At 47.6% G+C, this 22,594-nt stretch overlaps 1 protein-coding gene across 16 annotated transcripts in view; it reads right to left on the bottom strand.

Annotated features, from left to right (window-relative positions):
* Nucleotides 1-771: 771 nt before the first annotated feature.
* Nucleotides 772-22,594, bottom strand: part of Tpm1 (tropomyosin 1) — a gene marked incomplete at its 5' end in the record, with an annotated part of 24,869 nt that continues 3,046 nt past the window's right edge. For 2 of the 16 annotated variants that reach the window (XM_055615819.1, XM_055615812.1), the window contains 7 exon segments: nucleotides 772-1,622; nucleotides 9,207-9,276; nucleotides 9,541-9,603; nucleotides 10,040-10,115; nucleotides 10,887-10,957; nucleotides 11,981-12,098; nucleotides 14,234-14,367. In XM_055615819.1, coding sequence (XP_055471794.1) covers nucleotides 1,540-1,622; nucleotides 9,207-9,276; nucleotides 9,541-9,603; nucleotides 10,040-10,115; nucleotides 10,887-10,957; nucleotides 11,981-12,098; nucleotides 14,234-14,367 — 615 coding nt within the window. 16 annotated transcript variants of the gene reach the window in all.

The raw sequence follows: 22,594 nt of genomic DNA, 5'->3' as shown, positions 1-22,594 counted from the left end.
TGGTACCGTGTACTCATTTCATCTGTGTGGTGATGGTATCTCAGACTGAGGCCCTTCACAGTGACTCTGAAGGGAAAAGCCTGAGTTTAGGGAAGGCTTTCATGACTACAGCGGAGCAGAAGGAGCTAGGGATGGTGGAACAAGGGAAGGTTGAGACTGAACAGCACTTACTTGGCTAGGGTAAAGGAACAGCTTTCTATAGAGATAGGATAGCCAGGTCTCCAGGTCCCTACTTGGGTTCTTTGGCATACAACCTGAACAGTTAATGAACCAAAATGTTATTTGTGCATGCAAGTGAGTTTCTGCTTATTTACCCTCTGCTATGTTTACTTTTGGTAAGGACCGCCCCCCAACCCAGCCCCTTTAAACCTAGCTGTAGTATAGCAAAGCCAACTGACACTGTTTATAATCTGTTTGTTTAGTGCAGAAAATCACAAAGCTACAACGTTGGTACCTCAGCCCACCACTGACTGAACTGAAACGGGGATGGCTATGAGCTGAGGGAAAAATCCACAGAAGAGTAAGACCACTGTGAAAGGTCTTAGTCCATGGAACTACGGCAGCAACATGGAAAACAACGTTCGGAAGGGGCTATCTCTTGAATCATTGTGGAAAGGTTACCCAAGGGGTCCAGCGTCCTCGGAACATCACTGTAAGCAACCTCTCATGAAGGCAAGTGGGCCGATTGTACAGTCTAAAGCTCACAAAGCGGACAAACAAACACCCCCCCCCCCAAAAAAAAAAAAACATACAAAGGACAGGACCACCAGATTTAGAAAATGTCCTACAATGTGCATTTTATTCCATATCATTATACAATGTTCACATATAGTTAAAACTCTTAAGAAAATGCCTTTTCTTTACCAATTACGTATGTAGTGCCTAGATATTTTATCCTGACATGGAGGACTGGAAAGGGGGTGAGCCACATTGAACACTCTCCCTGCTGAGTTAAAAGGAGCTACAAGCGTGTCCGTTGGGAGGGAATGGAGATCTCACAAGACCAGTGTGGCTTTCAAACCCTTGGATTTAATGAACATGGGCACGTGAAACCCACTGTCTTCTCTCACAGCACAACTCAAGACAGAATAAATTAGTGTTGGACAGACATCTGAATTGTATAATAGTGGACAAAAGACCCCTGGGCTCCTTGTGTTTAAATTAGCACCGATCTGCACCCGACTGTCTCCAACACCAGTCTTCCTGGTGACCCCACCTTTGGCACTCTGGCTGGAAATCTTTCTGTTTTCGTGAGGCTTCCTACACTGGCTAAGCAAACTGCACACCTAAACGCTATGACGTGTGGCGATGTCAGCCTGGGAATGGCACGGTTAAATTGTAAGTGCCCCAGTGTGGGCTTGCCTTTCTGTGTGTCTTTCCCCATCCCCCTGCCCTAGCTGGCTGCCTGCAGATGTTTCAGTGAAAGTGGTAGAGGTGTATAAAAATGCATTGATGGGGTTTCACGGTAAGCATGTGTTTAAAAACAAAAGAAAACAACGGGAGGGAAAGGAGAGAGTGTGGCCGCAGCTAAGGAGGGTTTCACATGTTGTTTAGCTCCAGTAACGTCTGATCCAGCATCTGGTGCATACTAAGGTTTTCTTCTTTGGCATGAGCCACTTTCTCTGCGATGGGATTAGAAAATTAGGTCATGAGTAGCTGCGCTTCCGACTCGGTAGTGGTTTGTACATTTAGTAAGCAATCAGTCACACACAGAGAAGATGAGTAGCACTCCACATGCTTTAGACACTACTCATGTCCAGACAAGGCCCCGGTGCACCCACACCAGCAATCCACCCTGACGCAGAGTGCAGGGCGTACTTGGTGAAGGCTCACCCACTGCGTGCTATGGGAATTAAGGGAATGGCAAAACCAAAAACAGGTACAGCATTGTTACACAAACTCAAGATATTAACACCAGCGTCGGATTCTGAGTTACAGGCAGTTAGAGGAGCTGGTAGCTGTGTCAGCACACAACCTCACAGGAAATAAAGATGACATTAAGTAGGTGTCTGACCATTTTTTTTAAACAGGGTTTATTTCTAATGCTCACACATGGTTATCGACACATCTCATGCACACTTCATTAGGACATTCTCTTAGTACTTTTATAGTATTCCACTTATTAGCATGACACACTCATCAGATCCCAACACCGACAAACTTAACGAAGCCTACCTTTCAACCAGGGATGTCTCCTATGAGCGCCTGTTCTCAAAAGCTAGTTTGCCCAAGCATAGGTACATTGAATCACATTCCAAGCACTATGCACATTATGAGGACATTAGGAATACAAATTTGCGATAGGTATTTAAAGCAGGACTCACAGCTGCTTAGAGGAAATAGAATAAAAACTTTTTTTTTTGTCCTCATCAGTGAGTTCAAAGAGGACCTGCGGCTGCAGGAAGAGCTGAGTTGACCAGTATAAATATTTTCACATACACATGATACATCGTAAAAACTTCTCGGTTTATGAGATTTTAATCAAGCTATACAGAGAAAAAGGCAGGCAAGCCTGGCCTTCTAGCCAATGCCTTTCCTTCCCATTTCAGCAGAAAGCGATCATTTTCGAGCCCATGAGCCATAGATTTCCTGAACATGGGCTCCATTCCTAGAACTTGGCCCAAGTTTTTAATCCTCATTCAGGGCCAGCTTTAGTTCGTTAGTTAGGCGGCGGTTTTGCTCAAGTTGATGGTAGAGTTGGTCTAGACAGGCCAGCAAGGGTTAGCAGAAAAGAAGAGGCAGAAGGAAGAGGTTAGCGAGAGTCAGTGACAGGCAGTTTACAAACTAGAAAATACAGATGCACAGGACAGCAACCGTGTACCCTGGCACTAAGGCCCTGTGCCCTGAGCCTTGCCAGGGTACATGGCAAAGCCTGGCAGAATAAAAGGAAGGGCTGGAATCAGTCCTGACATGGAGCAGAGGCAAAGAGGTGCAGGATACATGGAGGAACCAACGCTCCTTTTGTACCTCATTAAAGCCACCCTGTGCACTGAGTTTCATGCAGTTTGTGACAACAGATTCTAGGGCCGAGGCCAGCCCTGCCACTCATGCCTTGCTGGAGCTCAGCAGAGATTACAGGTGAGCTCCTGACCAGCCCACAGCTGCCCACTTTTCCTGAACCCTGTCCCCTCTGTTCAGAGTGCAGTGTAGTGAGCTGGTACCCCCCCCAGGCCCCAGACAAGTTCTGAAGTCTCCCTCGACTTCAATAGTGTGTTACCCACAGCAAACAAGTATTTAAGCCCACTCCACACTGACTTGGAACTTATCTGCATGTGTGCTTCAAGAGAACAACATTCACGCTGGGCGCTTGATGGCATGTATAAAATAAATAAAACTAGGCCAAGAAGGCAACTTAGCCCATAAAGGTGCCTGTTGCAGAACCCTATGACAAGTTTGATCCCCAGGTTCCACACAGGGGAAGGTAAACACCAGTCCTACAAGTTGCCCTCTGACTTCACGTGGCGCCCCCACCCCCCACCCCAAGCCCTCTCAAACATCTACACTTGGTTACTGTGATACAAACTTTATGTACCACCATGCCATCCATTTGGGTGGCAAAGCGGCTCACCACCGGACTCTGCCTGTGTCTGAGGATCCAGGGGACACCCGGTGACAGGTAAGGGACTAGGAGAAGTGGCATGTGTAACTGCTTTGAATGACGCTGGCTCCGCAGAGCTGGACATTCTAACTTGAGGATCTAGGAGAGCTCCCGAGCTCCCGCCTCGTGGTCAACCGCAGCACGAATGCTGGGAAGTGGGGTGCTCCTGTCAACTGTCCCTCGTAAATGGCAGGAGGTAGGGGAAGTTGCTATGGTCCTTATGTTTGCTGTGAACTATGAAGAACTCTGATCAACTCGTGCCTTTTTCTCTTACATTCAAAACTTCAGTTAAGCTCTCACCTCCTCCAGGCAACGCCCAGTGAGACTTCTTGCTCTCTGTTGGCTCAAAACACATAATGCCAACCAGTATAGACTAACCTCATTCCTCTGTTCCCACACACGGCCAGCTTATACAGGACAAAGAGCACGCCCAGCTCAACCCTTCTCACACCCCTGCTACCTCCCAGTGTCTTCCATATACTTAGAGGTTGCAAAATAGAAACCCCATTACTACATCCACATCACCACCATGGAAAACTGCCACTGGGAGCAGCGGCAAAATGTCCCATTTGTGGAGGCCAAATGTTTAGCCATTGGACTAGAAGACATGGGAGAATCCAGACGCCTACCAGGAGTTCAGTGGTAGTGCTCCCCACGCTCCCTGTCTCAACCCATGGTGGGCCTCGTTCCTTCTAGCTGCTAGGGAGCCAATAGATGACCTGAGGACAGGGGCCAGACACATTTGTAAATGTTCGCCCTCCTGTTCTGCACAGACCCCCGTTGTCTCAGAGCTGGCAATGCTGTTGGTCTGGTCCAACTGAGGCTCTTGGAAGAGTTGCTGATACAGGCTGGCTGCTGCTCAACAAGAAGCCTGCTAGCCAGATTCTTGGTAAACTCAGCTTGCTGCCTATGCTTTACCACACACCTCAGGCTGCTTGGGATATGCCTTCATGATCCTCGTCCTCATTTCCCTTGCAGTGAACACTCATAGGAAAAGTGAGAAATCTCTGGGAGAGCCAAGAAACGTGTACCCCAAGATGCAGGAACGACAGCTAGGCCGAACTCCAAGCATCATGTTTCTACTGAGGCAGAATCACTCAGAGAGAGGGCACTGCCATTACTCTGAACTTTAAAAAGAACAAGGTACCTAAATCATGGTAAAAGGTGGGCCTAAGGAGCCTTAGGGAAAGAAAAAACAGAAAACTGTAGAAGCCTTTGCATCCTTCAGCAGAGAGACACTGCCTGGATCCTAAAATTAGTCTGTCATGCCATTAACTAAAATATTTTAATTCAAACCTTTTGTTTTAAAAAAAAAAAATTCTCCCTGCCTTGAAGACTTCAGAGTAAATGGCTATTTTCAGAGCTTGCCTAAATTTACTTGAGAAGAGCGGTATGCCAGCCCTATTAGGCTAACGAATACCAATCATGAGACAGATGAGGGTTACTCAGGCTTAAAACACAAGAGAACTGAGCCAGGCTGATGTTCAGAACTAAGAAGCTGGAGGCTGCAGTATTCTGAAGTCCTAATTCTGAAATAAATGTCATTAAACTGCTGTTTGTGGCTGAAGCATTGCTTCTTGGGGGGAGAGGGGCGATCAACGGCAGTGGTCCATAAATGAGGTGGGAGGGCTTGCTTATGTCAGCACACCTGCAGAATACACGATGTGCTGAAGAACACAAGAACAAGCCATGACTCAAAAATAATACGATTTAGAATTCCTATGATGTCATGTTTGTGTTCAAAATGAAGGTATTTGTATAATGAATAGACTGAAAGAAAAAAAAAAAAAAGCTTCAATCCACCTCTGTCTATAAGGGCAACGAGTAACAACCACGGCTTATAATGCTAGAATCCCAGTTCTTCACAAGATGCAAACTCTCCAGCTATGTGTAGGACAGGGTGGCTACAAAGACTTCCATCACTTAGCCAGGGAGAGCCATCTCTGTATCGACACAGACAGGAGCCACACCCCAAACTACACTTGTGGTAGAGGAAAATGTTGCTCAAGCCAGGATTTGACTCCCACTATCTACTCTGTGTAGGTTCTGAATCCAGACTGCCTATCAGAACCATCACAGTTCCTCAAACTGTGGGTGCCCATGCCTCACTCCAGCGCCTGGAAACCACAGTGCAGAGGGACACAGGCACGGGTGGTATTTCAAAAAGTTGTACAAGGAACTACTACTCTAAAAACTCCTGGTGTTGGCATATAATGTTAAAAAAAAAAGTACCCTGAGATGCAGGAAGCAGAACTGTAGTTTTATTCAGTGTTGAGATGAAAATGTCAATAAATATGGAGCAAAAGAATAGCAAACAGGAAGAGCTTACAGTGTTTATTTTATACTGGGCGAATTGCTTCTGTACAATAGAAAGCACAGTCTGTGCCTGGCCCTAAGGTGGGCGCTAAAAGGAAACCTGGGTCAGCTGGAGAACAGACAGATGCAGAGCTCAGAAAACAGGGACATCCAGCTTGATGAAGGACTCTTGGGAGGAGTGAAGCAAAGAAACTTATCTGCGTGAAACAAAAGGTAAGAGAAAGAGAAAAAGTGGTACAATGGAAAAGGGAAAAAGAAAGAAAGAAAACCAAACAGGCGACAGCAGTATTTAAAAATGCAAGCAAGAATTAGCACACGTAAATCCCACTGCCAGGTGCAGCTAGGGGAGGCCATCCTTGGCAACTACTGCCTGGACCCAAGGCTGTCGTGGGCCATCCTTGAGGAAGATCCGTAAACACAACTTAAAAACAAATTTTAAGCTAAGCCCTCCTTTGGGGCCAATTCATCACACTCAAGGGTTCTCCCCAAGGAGTGACATATTTTAGCACTCCGGAGGGGGAGGGGTGTGCTATAGATAACCTGTTTCACTCTTTTTTTACTAATGGCAGAGAAGAGGCCCGCCCTTGTTTCTATGGTGACAGCCAGGTTTCCACAGGATGTTCAGGAACCTCCAAGGCAGCAGGCACAAGCCACTCTCCTAAAGCTACTATGTTTCTGAATGGTTAAAGATGGTTAAATCCGGCTCTGAGGGATCCCAGCAGGATGAGAATGGAGAACCCCCCTAGTGAAACTCTCCAGGGGTTAGAAGCACAAGCCGCACGAGTGTGGTTAGTAATGTGTAAATTAGCTGTATAAGTCTGGGGGTCCCCAAACAAGGCCAACTACTACTGCCTCACAATAGTAAGACTGGACCATTAACTTCCAAACTCATCTTGTATGAATGTTTTATTTCTTGCTTCTCTGATGGAGGCTGTGGCAAGCATTTACTGTGAAGTATTTTAATTCCATTCAATATAAACATAAAAAAAAAAAAAAAAAAAAAAGGCTTGATTCCACAGGAGACCATTCATTTTTACTCTGAAATTAGTTCCTTCCTTCCTTCCTTCCTTCCGTCCTTCCTTCCTTCCTTCCTTCCTTCCTTCCTTCCTTCCTTCCTTCCCCTTCCCTTTCCTTTTCTTTCCTTTCCGGCAGGGTCTCACTATATAGCCCTGGCTGGCCTCAAATTCACAGATATACCTGCCTCTGCTTTCCACCTGCTGGGAGAAAAGGCATGCACTACCATGCCCAGCCCTGCTCTGGAATTTGTAACATAAGGGAGAGATGCATACTGGGTCATGCCCATTTCCCCTGCCTCAGATCCTCAATCATCTAACACTTTAAACTTAGAGTTCTAACTGAAAATGCCCATGTTGTACTTCACAGAATCCCAGGAAACAACCTGGTATTAATTCCTAACTTCCTCCACCACTGCATCATGGCCTTCTAGTTTTACCTGAGTCTGGTTTAGGGTTCTAAAAGGACAGTACTCAGAGCCATTCAGAGTCCAGTTCATCTCTCGGCAGAAACAAGCTAGCACTTATGAAATAAAAGGATTCTGAAATAGTTTGCATGGACTGAACCCACTTGGCCTTTGTTAGTACAATGTGAAAAAGACCATGGCTATCCTGGGTTATGCAAGAGAGCAAACAAAATGTGCAGAAATGGAGACCATGGGCTGAGAGGGGAGTCACAGTGAGTTCACCACACAAGCATGAGGGCGAGGGTGCGAGCAGGCATGAACATTTACATGGAAGTCATATCGTTGAGAGCGTGGTCCAGCTCCTCGCTGATGGCCTTGTACTTCAGTTTCTGAGCATACAGCTCGTCTATGAGCAGGAAGTGGGAGCAGAAGTGCAAGGACATGGAGAATGGTCAAGAGATGGAGGGTGAGCAAGGGTGGCGTGGGCGCCATCCCGACACGTCAGCAAGGAAAAGGCAATGCATGAAGGGGTTGGTGCCGCAGCAGGTGGCCAATGCAGGAGGCGTGCGATTTTTTTTTTTTTTTAAAGAAATTGAAACAAAAACAAAGAGAACAAAAACCCATTAGAAAATAAAATAAGAAAGAGCCAATATGAAAAACACAACACCAAGGGTAGGTAATACCAATGAGCTATTAAATCCTAAAGACAGCCACGGAAGACTGTCTCTCCTGATGAGTAATGGAACGTCTCTCCTTTTACAGAGCTGCCATTAATTACACTGGAGTAGTCAGCTACCTGCTGCCATAAGCTACAGGGGGAAATATCCAGAGGCAGCGAGTTCAGTTAGCAATGACAGTCTCTAATGCTACCTTTAAGGCATTCACTTTCTGTCCGAGCCAGACCAGGGGATATTGGTTCCTTGGTGGCACTTAAACTATTCCCATGGTCCTGCCCCTCAAACCACCTGTGGCTAGGACCAAAGGCTTGAAAAGCAAAGGCAGCCATGGTCTGGAGCTATCACTGTGGCTTGTCTGCAGTGTAATTTTTTCTTTTTCTTTTTTTAAATGGTGGTGTTTCTGTTTTACCATACACTGCAGGCTCACACCCACATGCCATTCTCTCTTCTCTCTGCTTTTTGCTTTTTGTTATTTGTTTTTATTTTTTCTTTTTCCCAGATAGGGTCCCATGGGCTGGCTTAGAACTTGCCACACAGCCCAGCCTGGCCTCAAACTCACCAGCCTTTGCCTCCTGAGTGCTGGGATCAAAGGTACCATGCCTGGCTGCTATCTCGGTAATTAACTGCAGCACCCTCTAGGTCCTCCTTCAAGCCCTTCTGTGATAGATGGTGGTTTTTGTTGTTGTTGTTGTTTGTTTTTGAGTAATGCTTAAGTATAATCTTGAGACTTAACACCCTTTTGATTCCTATCCTCTACCCTTTCAGGATATAGAATATTTTGCTAACGAATGACTTAAAAAAGAAAACCAAACCAAGTCTTTCTACTAGGGTCACACTTGGAAGACGGCTGTGTCTAAAACAAATCCACATTGTTCTGACAATTAGGAGACACGGACAGAGACACAGAACACCAGAGTCACATTCATCTATAATTACTGCACTCAGTGAAAAATCGCCCAGACCCACTTCTGAAATACAAGAAACTAGATGTAAGCTGTCTGGTGGCTTGCTAGTCACCCCAAAAACCGAGGGTTAAGGTCTGAGAGTTTCAGCGTCACACGGGAGAACCCCAGAGGACAGTCGACAGGAAGTGTGAAAACTGAGAGGCATGTCAGGGTGGAAGGCCTCAGATTGGATGACTGCTTTATCAAGACAGTTATATTCAACCACAGAACGGAACTTAAAGCGTTCTTACCTTCTAAGTCATCGATGCTTTTCTCCAATTTAGTTACTGACCTCTCTGCAAACTCAGCCCGAGTCTCAGCCTGTAACGATTTAATTCATTTGAGTCAAGGTCAGGGAGTTCCTGCCCAATAGCTACAGATAGAGGGAAAACCAGAAGCCAAAACTCAAGAGTATGCGTCCCGGGCGATGTCAGGTCCAGCCGTCACTGTGAGCAACGGCAGCTAGCTAACACAGTACATGAGCTCCAAGAACACCTTTTGGACCACACAACCTGTTGCCTGGACTCACTCCACAGAACCACAATCACAATCCAGTCAGTCTCCTCCAGGCTACCCCAGCGTTACCTCCTTCAGCTTGTCAGAGAGAACCTTGATCTCCTCCTCATACTTGTCCTCCTTCTGCGAGTACTGTAATTAGAAAGAGCAGTCCAGATGTCAGGCTCTACACTCACGCCTTCTCGTACAAGGAACGTGCCAGCCCAACCAGCAGATGTTGGGATCTCCTAGCATGTAACAGAACCTCAGGTATCACATGGCACAGTATAATACATTCTCTGCTTCCTTGCCTATTGCTTTACATGGGATAAGAGCGAGATAACTTATCCACTTGGCACTTTGTTTAAATTGAATTGGTGATTTACCCAACATAAGATACATTCTCTGCTAATATTTTTAAATTATTATATATTTTTTAAATCATACTATCCAATAACCATTAGGAAATCTTCTCAGGATGTTGCCCCTTGCTAAAATGCCTCCTGTGCTGTTATTTTCACCAACAGTGCCTCTTTTGAGCAGCTCTTAAAAAAAAAGATGTCATCCCCACTCCATGCTCCTGGCCTACCTTCTCAGCCTGAGCCTCCAGTGACTTCAAGTTGTTCGTCACCGTTTTCAATTCTTCTTCAAGCTCGGCACATTTGCTAATGTTTTCGATCAGAAGCAGAAAGGGTGGGAGACAAGCCCAAGGAACGAGAAGAGAAAAAAAAGGAAAGGGATGGGAAAAAATGAAAACGGAGTCATAGAGATGGAGGGCCGCCTTAAAGTAGCCAAACCACCAGGAACGAAGAGCTTGGTTTTGCCACAGCCTCTGTCCTCTGTTAGTGGAGGGGCAGGGGGACAAAAATCCAGCATCTCCAAGGCCTGATAATTTGGCTTCTTGTTGGCCACCCTTCGGAGTATTAATGAAGGGAAAAACAAAGAGCATAAAGGACCAAGAGAAAGCACTTGAAGCAAGATATAAATAGCAGAGGGTGTAGTGAAGGTACAGTCATTACACCAAACCAACCAGTAGGCATTGGAAGCGCAAAGCTGTCTAGGATGCAGTTAAACCTAAAAACCACATGTGAGCCATCAGTACCTTATCCTCTGCAGCCATTAATGCTTTCAAGGTCTGATCCATTATTCTTAATTGTTCTTCCAGCTGTCGAACTTGGCTGTTAGTGGACACAGGAAATGCACAAGGCCATTCACAAAATCAGTGCAGGTAAGGCATGCAGTGCCACACGCATTCACAGACACCCCACACGGCTCCTCCGCGCTCCTCTGCGCTCCTCGCCCGCGGCTCGTCTGCATCACACTGAGCGCGCAGGGAGCTTGGAGCTGAGGTGGGTTAACGTGCAGCTGCCAGAGGCCATGCTGTTCAGTCTCCTGCTCTGAGGCACCCCCGAGCGCGGTGGTGATGGCCCACTTACCCTTCTGAGAGCTCGGCCCGCTCCTCTGCGCGCTCCAGGTCACTCTCAATGATGACGAGCTTACGGGCCACCTGCGGCAGGGCAAGCACAGCAGACACATTGTGGGCTTGGCACACTGGGGGTAGGGGGTGGTTATAGAGAGCGCATCCATTGGCCCTAGGGATTCGTGTCTACGAATGGAATGCTTCTCTTTCCTTAGGGTGAGGACAGGCAGCTCTCACTCAGCACCCCGGCAGAGGGAGACCACGGCCCCTCTTATCGAGGCCGGAATGGTTAGCCCTTCCCAGGTGGAGTCTGGATAATTACACAGCACCCAGGCCAATTCTCGGAATGAGGGAAATATAAAATCCGCAATCTTAAAAATAGCAGGTGATGAGACACGAGGAGGTATTTTAGACTGAAAAGGAAGGGGCTGCCGAGAGCACCAAAAATAAACCCACGGATGCCACCATGCAGAGATTTGTGCTGCACAAGGCAGGATCCAAAGAGATGCCTGCAAAGTCAAATCTACAGTCAGCTACGCAGCCCCAGAGTGGAGGCTCCTCCCTGACAGCTCAAGTCCACCGGGCAGTTTTGGACAGCCGTGATGAAATCCAGAAATGAAACAACAACAACAAACCAACTGGAACCTACAGCCATTCTGTCTGTTATCAGGTCGCTTTCACGTGGACAATGCCAGGGACTACATCACTGCAGAGCCTGTGCTGACAACAGATTTCTACTATCCTGGAGAGGCCACTACAAATCTCCCAAAGAGCTGCATGGTCTGTGTCCGCTACAATGTCTGAACTGGAACACATAAACCACACCAACAGGACAGCTTTCTTCCCTCAAAAAGCCCAGTTCTCCTTCTTCCTGGCTAAAGATGTTTCTGTCCCAGCCTTTAGGGCGTCGGGAGTATCGTTCTGTCCTGCCAGCGCAGACAACTGGCTGGCTTCACCACCGTAAGTTTCTGCAGGTAAAGGAATCCTGCTTCTCAGAGCCACCCACTTCCATCAGGGAAGACAACTGCTACACCCAGGGACCCAGAAAGCATCCAACTCCCCCAAGACCACAGCTGGGATTCTGTAAGGGTCTGGGCCCCAGAAACTGACCTCTTCATACTTGCGGTCAGCATCTTCAGCAATGTGCTTGGCCTCTTTCAGCTGGATTTCCTGAATTTCCATCTTTTCTTCATCCTTTTGGGCTCGGCTCTCAATGACTTTCATGCCTCTGGAAAGAGAAAAGCAGGAAGAGCCAAGATGAAGGGAAGACCAGTGCTGCTGTGGAATATGAGGCTCCATGCACACAGTTAACCAAAATAGAGCAGAGAGCCACTTATTTTCCAAAGCACAGAACAAAACTTTCCAGAAGAGACACTCGTTTCTCTCTGTCCACTGTGAATGAGATCTTTGAGTACCATGAAAACTTCAAGTCACCTAACCTTGAGCAGAAGGTGCTACGTCAGGATCCTGTTTGAATCTGGGAAGCACAGGAATATGGGACGCTAACATGCTTTGTTTGTTAAATGGAAATTCCCCACCTCCTTCAGATTGGAAATGGATGGATAGCTGGGCACGGTGGCATACCATTAATCACTGCACTCAGGAGGCAGAGGCAGGTAGATCTCTGAGTTAGAGGTCAGGCTGGTCAACACAGAGAGTTCTAGGACAGCCAGAGCTACACAGAGAAACCCTGTCTAGGGGCTGAAAACAAAAAGAAAGAAAATGGATGAATAAGTGTTGGGGGCAAGATTGACACCGGATGTTATGGCATGGCGTTATAGTTCAGAAAATGATAACTGATATAGATTTTATACATTTATTTCATAGGCTAACCATAAATGGATTTCATTTAGCAAAATTTAAGGAAGCAGCTTTAGTAGAGCATTTTTTTAAAAGACATTGAATTTTATTTGATGCCTGTTTGCCTGCATGTTTGTATATGCACCATGAATGTGCAGTACCCTCAGACACCAGAAGAGGGCATCATAATAATCTGTTCCTTTTCTTCTAGTCTTGTGTTGTCAGATTGCCTATAAAGTTCATTACCAGGAAGAAGTCATTCACAAGACTACACAAGACACACCAAGACATAAACTAGTCATCTTAAAAAATTTCTGAGCTCTTGGGTAGTAAAGAAAAACTAAGTGGCAGTAAGTATCAGGCTGAAACTTTAGCTCACACGTTTCCTTAGCCCTAAAGTCTGCAGCAACTCTTTATACCTCATGCCAAGGAGCAGAGGTTCGCCTCAAAGTAGTGGTGGAGAAGCAGACCTTCACCCGCCCAGTTTCCAGCAGGAGTGAGGCACACCTGCACTGCTGTGAGCTCATGCTGCTGTGCCATCCCTTACCCAATACAACACTCTCCTCTCGTGGTTTGTATGGCAGAGTACAGAGGGGAAAAAACCTTTCAGGATGCACGGGCTTAGTTATGTGGTGTGACAGTTAAAACTGACGGTTGACTCAACAGGATCTCGAATCACCTAGTGAACAAATCTGCGGACACGCCTGTGAGGAAGCTTCTAGACTGGGCTAGTGAGAGTGACGGGACCCACTCTATCTGGGCAGTCCCATCCCACAGGCCGAGTCCCTGACTACATAAACATGAGGAAGCTAGCTGAGCACCAGCATTCCTTGCTCTCTGCCTCCAGACGGTGGCCTCAGCGTGACCGGCTGCCTCACGTTCCTGTCACGGCCATCTGCCCACCAGAATGGGCTGTACCCCTTTGAACCATGGGCCAAAATAAACCCTTTCTTCCTTAACTTGCCTCTTGTTAGGTGTTCAGTCATGGTAGAAAGAAATACAGCTGGTCTGTGCAAACCATGGTCCCTTTGCCAGGACAAGGCTAGGTCTTTATAAGTCAGGTAGAGCCAGGTTACGGTAGGAGTATGTGCAAGACACAGGAGCACCTGACTGTGCGTACACGTGTTAAATCCGGAACATTTCACTTATGCAAAGTCTATAGCTCTTATCTATGCTTTTTCTTCTACCTGCTTGAAGATCATGGTTCCTTCCCCTAGGTCTGAGACTTCTTGATAAATAAAAATATGTGTGTGTGTATGTATATATAGAAATATATAGGTTTTTTTTTTTTTTTACGTGTATGGGTGCTTTGCCTGCAGGTATAGCTATGAATCACATGCATGCCTGGTGCCCACAGAGGCCAGAAGCCGCCATCAGACACCCTGTAACTCTGTCGGAGTTACAGACATTTGTGAGCTGCCATGTGGGTGCTGGGACTCAGACCGGGTCCTTAGAAGAGCAGCCAGTGCCAAGCACTAAGCCCTCTCTCCAACCCCGCTTGCTGTGTATGTGTGCGTGTGCAGCATGGGTGCACACACAAGGAGCTGGGCCCTGCAGGCTCACCTCTCGCTCTCATCTGCGGCCTTCTCAGCCTCCTCCAGCTTCTGCAGAGCTGTGGCCAGACGCTCCTGAGCGCGGTCCAACTCCTCCTCAACCAGCTGGATGCGTCTGTTCAGAGAAGCCACATCAGCTTCAGCCTAGGTGGAGAGTGAGAGACACTTCAGAGCTGGGGAGAAAGCGAGGGCGGCACCTTCAGGAACTGGCCGGCTCTGAAGTACGGGTTCCAGACAGGAAGTCTGGGCCCTGGTGAAAGCTACCTTCCAGCGTATTACAAGCCCTGAGCAGCTCCAGTCCTCACTATAGGAGCATCACACTTGGAAATACACAAACCTAGAAACAATGCTCAGTGGACAGTGGGTCATTAGCAACACACTGGCTCGCAGGGCGCCTTTCTGCTCTAGAGTCCAGCCTTGCCTTCACCTGCTGGATGCAGGAGCGCTGCCTTTGTGGGCTGGGGGTGTGGAGGGAGACACCAGGTCTTCTCCAGCCACAGAGTCACCAGCAGTTCGATCAGAAGTTGGAATGCTGAGTTTCATCCCGCTGTCCTGTCCTTTCTCTGAGCTGTATTCTCAAAGGAGCCTTAAAAGAAACTAAATGCTTTAAAATCCAGTGGTTTTAAAAATACATACCAGGAAAATAAAAAAAATAAACAAAACAAAAACAAACAAACCAACCAACCCCACACATGAAGATCTAATACAACCTAGAAAATTTTCCCTTGCCCCACCTTTTTAGTAATGTCTTTAGAATAACTGGCCTCACTGGAATGAGGCCAAGATAAATTTCCCAAGGGTTTTTGACCTAAGCTTATCGGAATTTCTTAAAAGTCAAAGTTGCTACAAGAAAAGTTTCACAGGCCCAGGAGAAACTGCAATGCAGATACTCTTTTTATTTGGAATTTAGCTTTGAGTTAAAGTGTTACTTTCTTGGGCAGGCAATGGCTGCTTCCTGTCCTAAGCGCTTTTGCTCTGAGCCTGGGAATACTTGCCTCACTGCTATAGGGGCTGATCCCAGGCTGTCTGGAAGTGAAGGTGGTACTTGCTCATCAGGGACCAAGTATTTATCCTTACCCATCCTGAATCCATGAGCCCGTGGGATATCTAGGCATCAATATTCTAACAATTGCAGTACATGCTTCAGAGCTGCTGGCTTTCTATGTACCTACCTTTACTGGACTGTATGCTGCTTACCGAGGCCTGGGCTCCATAAAGGTCTACTGAGCAAGCACAAACATCCTAACTAGAACAACGAAGACCTTTGAAAGCTCATGAGAAGTGCACATGCAGTTAAAAGAGAGGTGGTCACGGCTCAAGGCCGCGACCCAGGAAATGAGACCATTCAGTTCTGTGTTCATCTAGATCTGTGCCAGTTTTGTCTGGAGAAGGGCATCAAGCAGGCCACCTCCCACCACCAGGAATGACTGCCGTCTTTTTAAAGATATATAAACATTTTAGACACATTTATCTCAAAGAAAAAAAAAAACAAAACACTACAATGTAGTAACTGGCTGCCCTGGGCAGAAGGCTGGGCCAGCGGGAAGTGAACTGGAGGAGGGGCACTTAGAGCTGAGCCAGCCCACAAGGTCAATCATTATCAGAAAACGGCTTGCCGTTGGGCCAAGCTGCGTTGTGAATGACTGCGTTTTCCCTTCAAGGGTGAGGGAAGATAGGAGTAACAATTTCTTAACTACAGAGAACCACCTTTGAACAATTATTCCTTTTTTAAAAGCTTATTTTTTTTTTCATTTTTAAGTTTTATGTGTATCAGTGTTTTGTCTGCATGTACGCGTGTGCACCAACCACGTGTGCGTGCGGTGCTCACGGAAGTCAGGTCTAGAACTGGAATCAGGAGTCACAGATGGTTGTGAGCTGCCCTGGGGGTGCTGGGAACAGAACTTGGGTTCTTTACAAGAGCAGCAAGTGCTTTGAACCTCTGAGTCAGCTCCCCAGCCGCTTTAATTGGAAAATATATACATATTAAGGCTATAGTTTTGGGTCAGGTTAAATTTCTTCATCTTGTATGTGTTCCATTCCTAGGAAGAACTCTATATCCTAATACAAACAGGGAGGTGGGCGTGGAGAGGGAAGGCAATCCTGAAAACCCAAGTCAAGCCCAAATCAGAAAGTCAATTGGGATCAGTGGTTCCAGCCCCCCTTTTCTTTTCTGACACCAGAGTGCAAGGTTCGGGGCACCAATACCCGGTGCCCCAAGGAGACTAACCGACACGAATAGACTCTGACCAGCATCAGGGCCGTTACCGCAAGAAAATCAGACATCAGACAAGTCATCTCATTTTTTAAAAGGCCAAGAAGTGCCTGTGCGGATTTCTCTAGAATGCCTAGGTCATGTTCAAAAGTATCTTTCATTACTATATTTGTAAATATCTCTCACACTCTTCCCTCAACATTTTTTTTAGAACCCTAAACTCTCTGACACTCAGGTTATTTAATGTCCTCCAACAGGACCAGACATAACGTCCTCGCATAGGGTGCCTCCGCAGTAGCTGGGCTTAAGGACTGGTTCCTTTGCTCCAGTTTCGGCAGAGAGATGACTAGCATACACAGTAGCATGACAGAGAACACTTCCAGAGGGTATACTCTGCATAATGAAGTCTACATAACGAAGCCCCATCGTTTGAACTGGAACAGGACCTGGGCATCGCACAGGGGCCACCATGAGCTGGACATATGACCCCGCTGAGAGCCGTGTAATTGAAACACGGCTGGGTCCTGCGCCTAGAGATTAAGATTTGATGTATGTAAATGGTTCCCGCCCCTGCTCCATCGCTCTCCAAAGAAGCCGGGGAGTGTTGCAGGAGCTGCCCAGCAAGCCATGCAAGGCAGAGCTGCAACCCAAGTCCTTTGGCTTCTTAAATATGAGACTGTGGAAGCTTCCGGGTTGGTGGCTCTCACCTCTGCAGTCTTCCTCTCCTAGACAGCAGTATGGAAGGTTCTCACACCCCAAATAACGTAAACGATTGTATGGACAGACCCTGGCTAACACCAGCAGGGCAGTGACCTCAGCGCTTCTAAAGGCAGGGTGCTCACCAGGACACTGCTCACTAACCCTCAAGGATGAGGACTTGAGATGAGTGCCTAGGATTCACTATCAGACCACTTTCTTGGTGGGGAAACTCTGGCTCCATGGGCTCCCTCACGCTGCTCTAACAGAGATTCTGAAGCTCTCCCCAGAATTCAAGACTAGTTTAATTTCATAATTAGAGTCCTGTCTCTTTCCGATTCTTCCACCCTCATTTTGAGGCTGTTGCCTAGATTGGCTGGTCTGTATTGCTTCTGCCCCAGCATCCCAAGTACAGAGATCACATGCTTGGGTCACCCCGATTTATTATGTACCATGTCCGTAGGTCCACACCTGCCACCTTTAGCAGCTTTTATTTCCGTTTTCTTTTTTCTTTTTAACCTCCAGGGCTGAGGCTCTTCTAGATATTTCCAGAAGGCCTCTGTACCACACCCAGGTCTTCTTAAGTACCTCTTGTTGTCTGTCAGTACAAGCCCACTGCCCTATACCCATCTGTTGTTTAAAGGTAGACAGAAATAACAAGGCATTTGGGAGGGTCAAGACCCCAGATGCAAATTCCTCGGCACGTAAGTCAACCTTAGTGTACTGTATGAGTTAGGTTTCTTCTAAGAGTGGTCCTACATACACCAGCACTGTTAGCGAACGGCCTGCGGTGCTAGTTTCTTTCACTGCGGTACTGGATTCTAACACGTTACTCAGAAAGAGACTGCTGTATTGTCGAGACTATGAGCCCCGGTTCAACCAGCACCTGGTGCTCATCTGTGTGAGATCCTTCATACTGTGCATAATCCCTGAGCCTGTAAGTACCAGCTCCCACCGAGGAGGTCCTGCAAGCTCACCAATCCCACCCTTTGCCCTGCCCCCCACCAAGGAAAACAGGTACACCCCATTCCCTACTCAATAAGACACTGTGTAGAAATAATACTGTACCCACTCCAATGCAGCAAAATGTTATTCCAAACCAGACTTGAACAAAAGACCAACACTTACATGAAATTCTCATGCTTTAATCAATACAGAAAGGAGAAAACCCTTTACTCTGAAAACCAGTGCTCTGGGATATATTTTCAAAGTCCTGACTGAATCAGAGTCAGGCATGGAATGATCAAAGGTCAGATCTTTTTATTTCATGTAAACTGTAGTCACACAGAGAGGGTTTCACCCTGTTTGCTGTGTAAGACCAAAGTGACTTAGGGCCAAGTTAAACTTCTGCCCTTATATGGTCAAGAAAGGGGAAAAAAAAACACAAGGACGGCATTAGGGGCACTCCCATGGATAGCAGATAAACACAGCCTCCTCTATCTGGGCCAAAGCCTGTAATTTGTGAGGCATGTCTGTGTAGCGAGAGGGAACAGAGCAAGGTACTGAGGTGCCTTTCCTGTGACTGCATGGGAAAGTGGGAACCAGAGTATCTTCAGTCATAGCCAGTCTACAAGTGCCAAGGCAAGCACAGAGCAAGCTTAGTTTCCTGGTTCCAGAAGACGCAGCCAGTGCTGAAAGGGCTGGGAATTTTTGAAAATTGGTTACTTCCCATGATTAATAAAGTTAGCCATTAAGAAACTGCCTGCAATTCTGGGTCTCCTCATCTGTTAGGTTTCTACCCAGAAAGCTGGAAGGCGAATTGCCTTTTTTCTACTTTAAACACACACCCCAGCACCCCACAAAACCCTTAAGTCACAAGACCCAGAGTCAAGTATTACATCAAGTAAAGCAATTTCATTCCAAGATTCTGAAGGGCCCACACACCTTGGGAAAACAAATGAGAAGGAAGTGATACCTGCTTTTCCAAGGTACATACCAGTTTAGTAGAGCCCATTAAGCCTGCCTCAATCTCTCAGAACCTGAACCCGGGCCAACTCTACAGTGAAATATTTTTTGCAGTGGCTCATGGTTTTGCCACTAAACCTTAATCTTTGCTGCCAAGAGAAACTGTTGCTGCTAGCTTAACTCACAGCCTAAGCCTTACCTAATAACTACCTAAATTACCTCCATCCGTATGCACGTTCCAGGTTTAAAAGTCATGAGTAACCAGCAATTTGCAAGTGTCTCACCAGTGGTCAGACTCAGTCTCTAAGTTACTATGGAGTCCTGACCAATCACCCTGCTAGACGTCTCTCCCTGCCAAAAAAAAATGACTTTAAAATTTCTCTAAAAGGCTTTAAATTGCTCTAAATAAAGACATAAAGTTTTGAAAAGAATGAAAGCTCTGTCCTTAGCGAACTAGCCTGGAAATGCTGTTGCAGAAACGATGAGCAGCCTAGCAGGTAAACCTTTTACCAGCAGTCCTACCAGGCCAGGGGTCCTGCGGCAACATCACTAAGGCCTCTTCAACCCACAGTCAGTCCTGCCAGCCTGCCCACTTCCTCTCCTCAAACTGAAAAAGTAACTGTGGATTAAAAGCACTAAATGGGGGAATTTTATGGGTAATGAAGTGAGTAAGGCCATTTCTCGGAGCCCTTGCCAAGCAATTAAAGAGTGCCAAGCAAGGCGGTGCTGGGCATTGTTAATAACAGAGCAGGTTAAGTAGCACTATCTCTTTACATACTAACCGTATTTTACTCACAGGGAACCAGAGCACCAACAGTTGTCCCCAGCTAGAGAGGAGATGGGCCAGGATTCGAATCCTGACAAAGTGAGCCCAGCACTCTGCATCCTGTTACTAGCCCACAGCTATGGATCAGCATTAAGGTATCACCAGCCACCTTGAGTCATTTGCTAACTAGTCCTCTCAAGCAAATACTGTTAGTTATTTTTTGCCTGTTGATTTCCTTTTATATTTTTATCTGTATTTTTTTTATCTTAAACTTCCTCTAGTTGGGCCTTCCTCTTAGGAAGACTCCCTCGGTTCTCTGTATTTTACACAAACAAGTCGCAGCGCTTCTGCAAGATGAAATACAGCCGTTCCAAACACTCAGCCAGGAGGAATGACTCAGTTTAGAATAGTCCTGTGTATATTATGCGCGGCTGGACAGCATGTTAACTGTTTCTCCTAACATTTCCAAGGTGTTTGAATACCTTGATTTTAAAACTCTCCCTTTCTCTAAACCGAAAAATACCTAATACCTACACTCCCTTTGAAACCCCGTTGCTGCTTGCTGGATACATTTGCCTTATGATAAAAAGAAGCCAGGGTCTATGTTCAATCTGGAGAAGTACAGCAAGAGATACACCCAGTAACCGTTGACAACTTTTGCCAAAACTCGTAACAAAGGGGTATTTATTGTCGAGGAATATCTACTTGGGAGATGGGAGGGCTAAGAAACCCAAGGGTACAAGGGCTGCAAGCCATGCAAGGTAGCGCTTAACCTCGGAACCCGGTATTGTCAATGTCTTTAACCTCCACAGAGAGACAGCTTCTAGGAAACGGGATCAACAGAGACAAAAGTCCAGCATCCCCAGGCCACCGAGTCCCAGTGCTTCTCCCGGGACTGAGCTTCAAAAGGAAGGACGCCTTCTTCAGACCCCAGGGTGAGTAAATAAATGCCAGCGGCGCAAAGCACGCATCCCGGGGACCCGATTCATGATCACCCCAGAAATGCGGCCCCCTCACAGGAAAAATGCCGCTCCCAGAACCTTCTCAACAGCACTCCCGCTCTCCGCCGCAAGAGGTTTTACTTTAGACTAGAGGGATACACAGGCAGGGCTGAGTAGCGGGGTGCCAGATGGCCTAGGTGCGCCAGGTGCGGCGTGGGGGGCCCCGGGGTGATGGGTGGGTCCCTTACGGTTTCCCGCAGCTTCCGCTCCTGGTCCAGCTCGCGCTGCAGGCTGCCCGCCCGCTCCTCCGCGGCGTCCGCCTGCTCCTGCAGGCTCCGGATCTTTCTCCGCACCGCCTCCAGCGAGCTGCTCCCCGCCATGGCGAGGCGGCGGCTGAGGCTGAGCTCCGCAGCGGCTACTGCTGCAGCTGCCGAGCCTGGTCCGGTTCGTCCCGCCCAGGCCGCCTCTGCAACACCGGCGCCCCCTGCGGCCCAGGAGCAGCCCGGAAGTCACGGCCACCGGGCCGCACCAGAGAGCGGCGGGCGGGAGCGCAAGCGCAGGGGACGGGCGCGGCGGGCAGGCGGGGCCCGGCGGACCCCGGGAACTGGCTGCCCCTGGAAGCACTGCGCGTGCGCGCGGGGATGGCTGGCTCCGGGCTGCTCAGTCTAGAGGGAGGCTGCCGCAGGAGGGCGTTTGCTTCCATTGCACAGAGCCTCAAGTGGCCTCAAGTAGAGGACCTGGATGATAAAGCCTGTGGCGACTCCTGCTGGCCGCTTAGAGCGCTCTGAAATTCCGATTTCCCTGAGGCTGAGGCTGAGTGCCCTGAATGTTACCTAAAAGGACTCTTCTGGTCTTAAGGAATGTCACCATTCTGAAAGCTAAACGCCTTGGCGTCTCCTGCTGGTCCCCCAGAGGGCTCTGTAATCCCGGTTTCCCAGAATCTGAACAAGGAACTTGGAGCTGACTTACGGCTATCCTAAAAGAAGAACCTTGTGAAGAACCACAGAACACAAGATCCTGACTACAAGAACCCCAACACCCGAATTGTCTCACCAAGTGTGAACTACTTGCTGACAACGCGTAGTGGTTACACCTCCCGTTCTCAATAGAGCTTTTCTAGGTTTGAGCCTGGCTCTTAGGTTTCTGCAGGCTGCGTGGCTTTGGACAAAGGACTTCTCAGGGCTTCATCTCTTATAAACCAGTATGATAGTACAGGGCTCTTCACGGGGCTGTTGAGAATTATCAGATAATAGGAAACACTTAACAGTGCCTTACGTATAGTTAAGAACTCAAACATTATAATTAAAACACACAGGCACTACCTTTGGACTTTGGCTGCACCCCATAACCAGTTGTGCAATCCCAGGGAAGGCAAGCTTCCTAACCTTCCCCGGTTTTAATTCAGCCTGATATCTGGAATCCGATGAGTCGGGGCTACAAGACCACAGAAACCTGTGAGAGAACCTCTGGCTGCCAGCTGGAAAGCCTCGTGCACACAATCTGCTACGAACCCATCTCTGCGTTTTTAAAAGCCTGTTGAGTCTCTGGGCTTTGTGTCCTGCACCTTCGTCAGAGTGAGCTGTTAAAGTCAGTCCAGGACTTGCTGGGGGGAGGGGGTGTGCGGTGGGTGGTGGAAACAAAAGCCCGAAAAAGCCAACTCTCCTGCAAGACCCGTCTTCCCAAACCGGAAAACCTGTGGTCTCCACCGCAGAGGCTAAGCCTATAAACCCCAGCTAAGGCCTTCACGTCCTGTAGGTGGCGCCTCTTGCTCAGTTTCCAAGCAGTGGGTACACCTCCTTGCAAAGCTCACAGCCTTGAGGATGCCCACGCAGGGCATCTCCAGCCCCCCCC

The sequence above is a fragment of the Psammomys obesus genome, unplaced genomic scaffold (assembly GCF_907164565.1).
Source record: "Psammomys obesus unplaced genomic scaffold, mPsaObe1.curated_primary_1811, whole genome shotgun sequence".
Classification (NCBI taxonomy): Eukaryota; Metazoa; Chordata; class Mammalia; order Rodentia; family Muridae; genus Psammomys; species Psammomys obesus.
The sequence above is the reverse complement of the archived record's forward strand: the minus strand, read 5'-3'. Positions and strand labels throughout refer to the sequence as shown.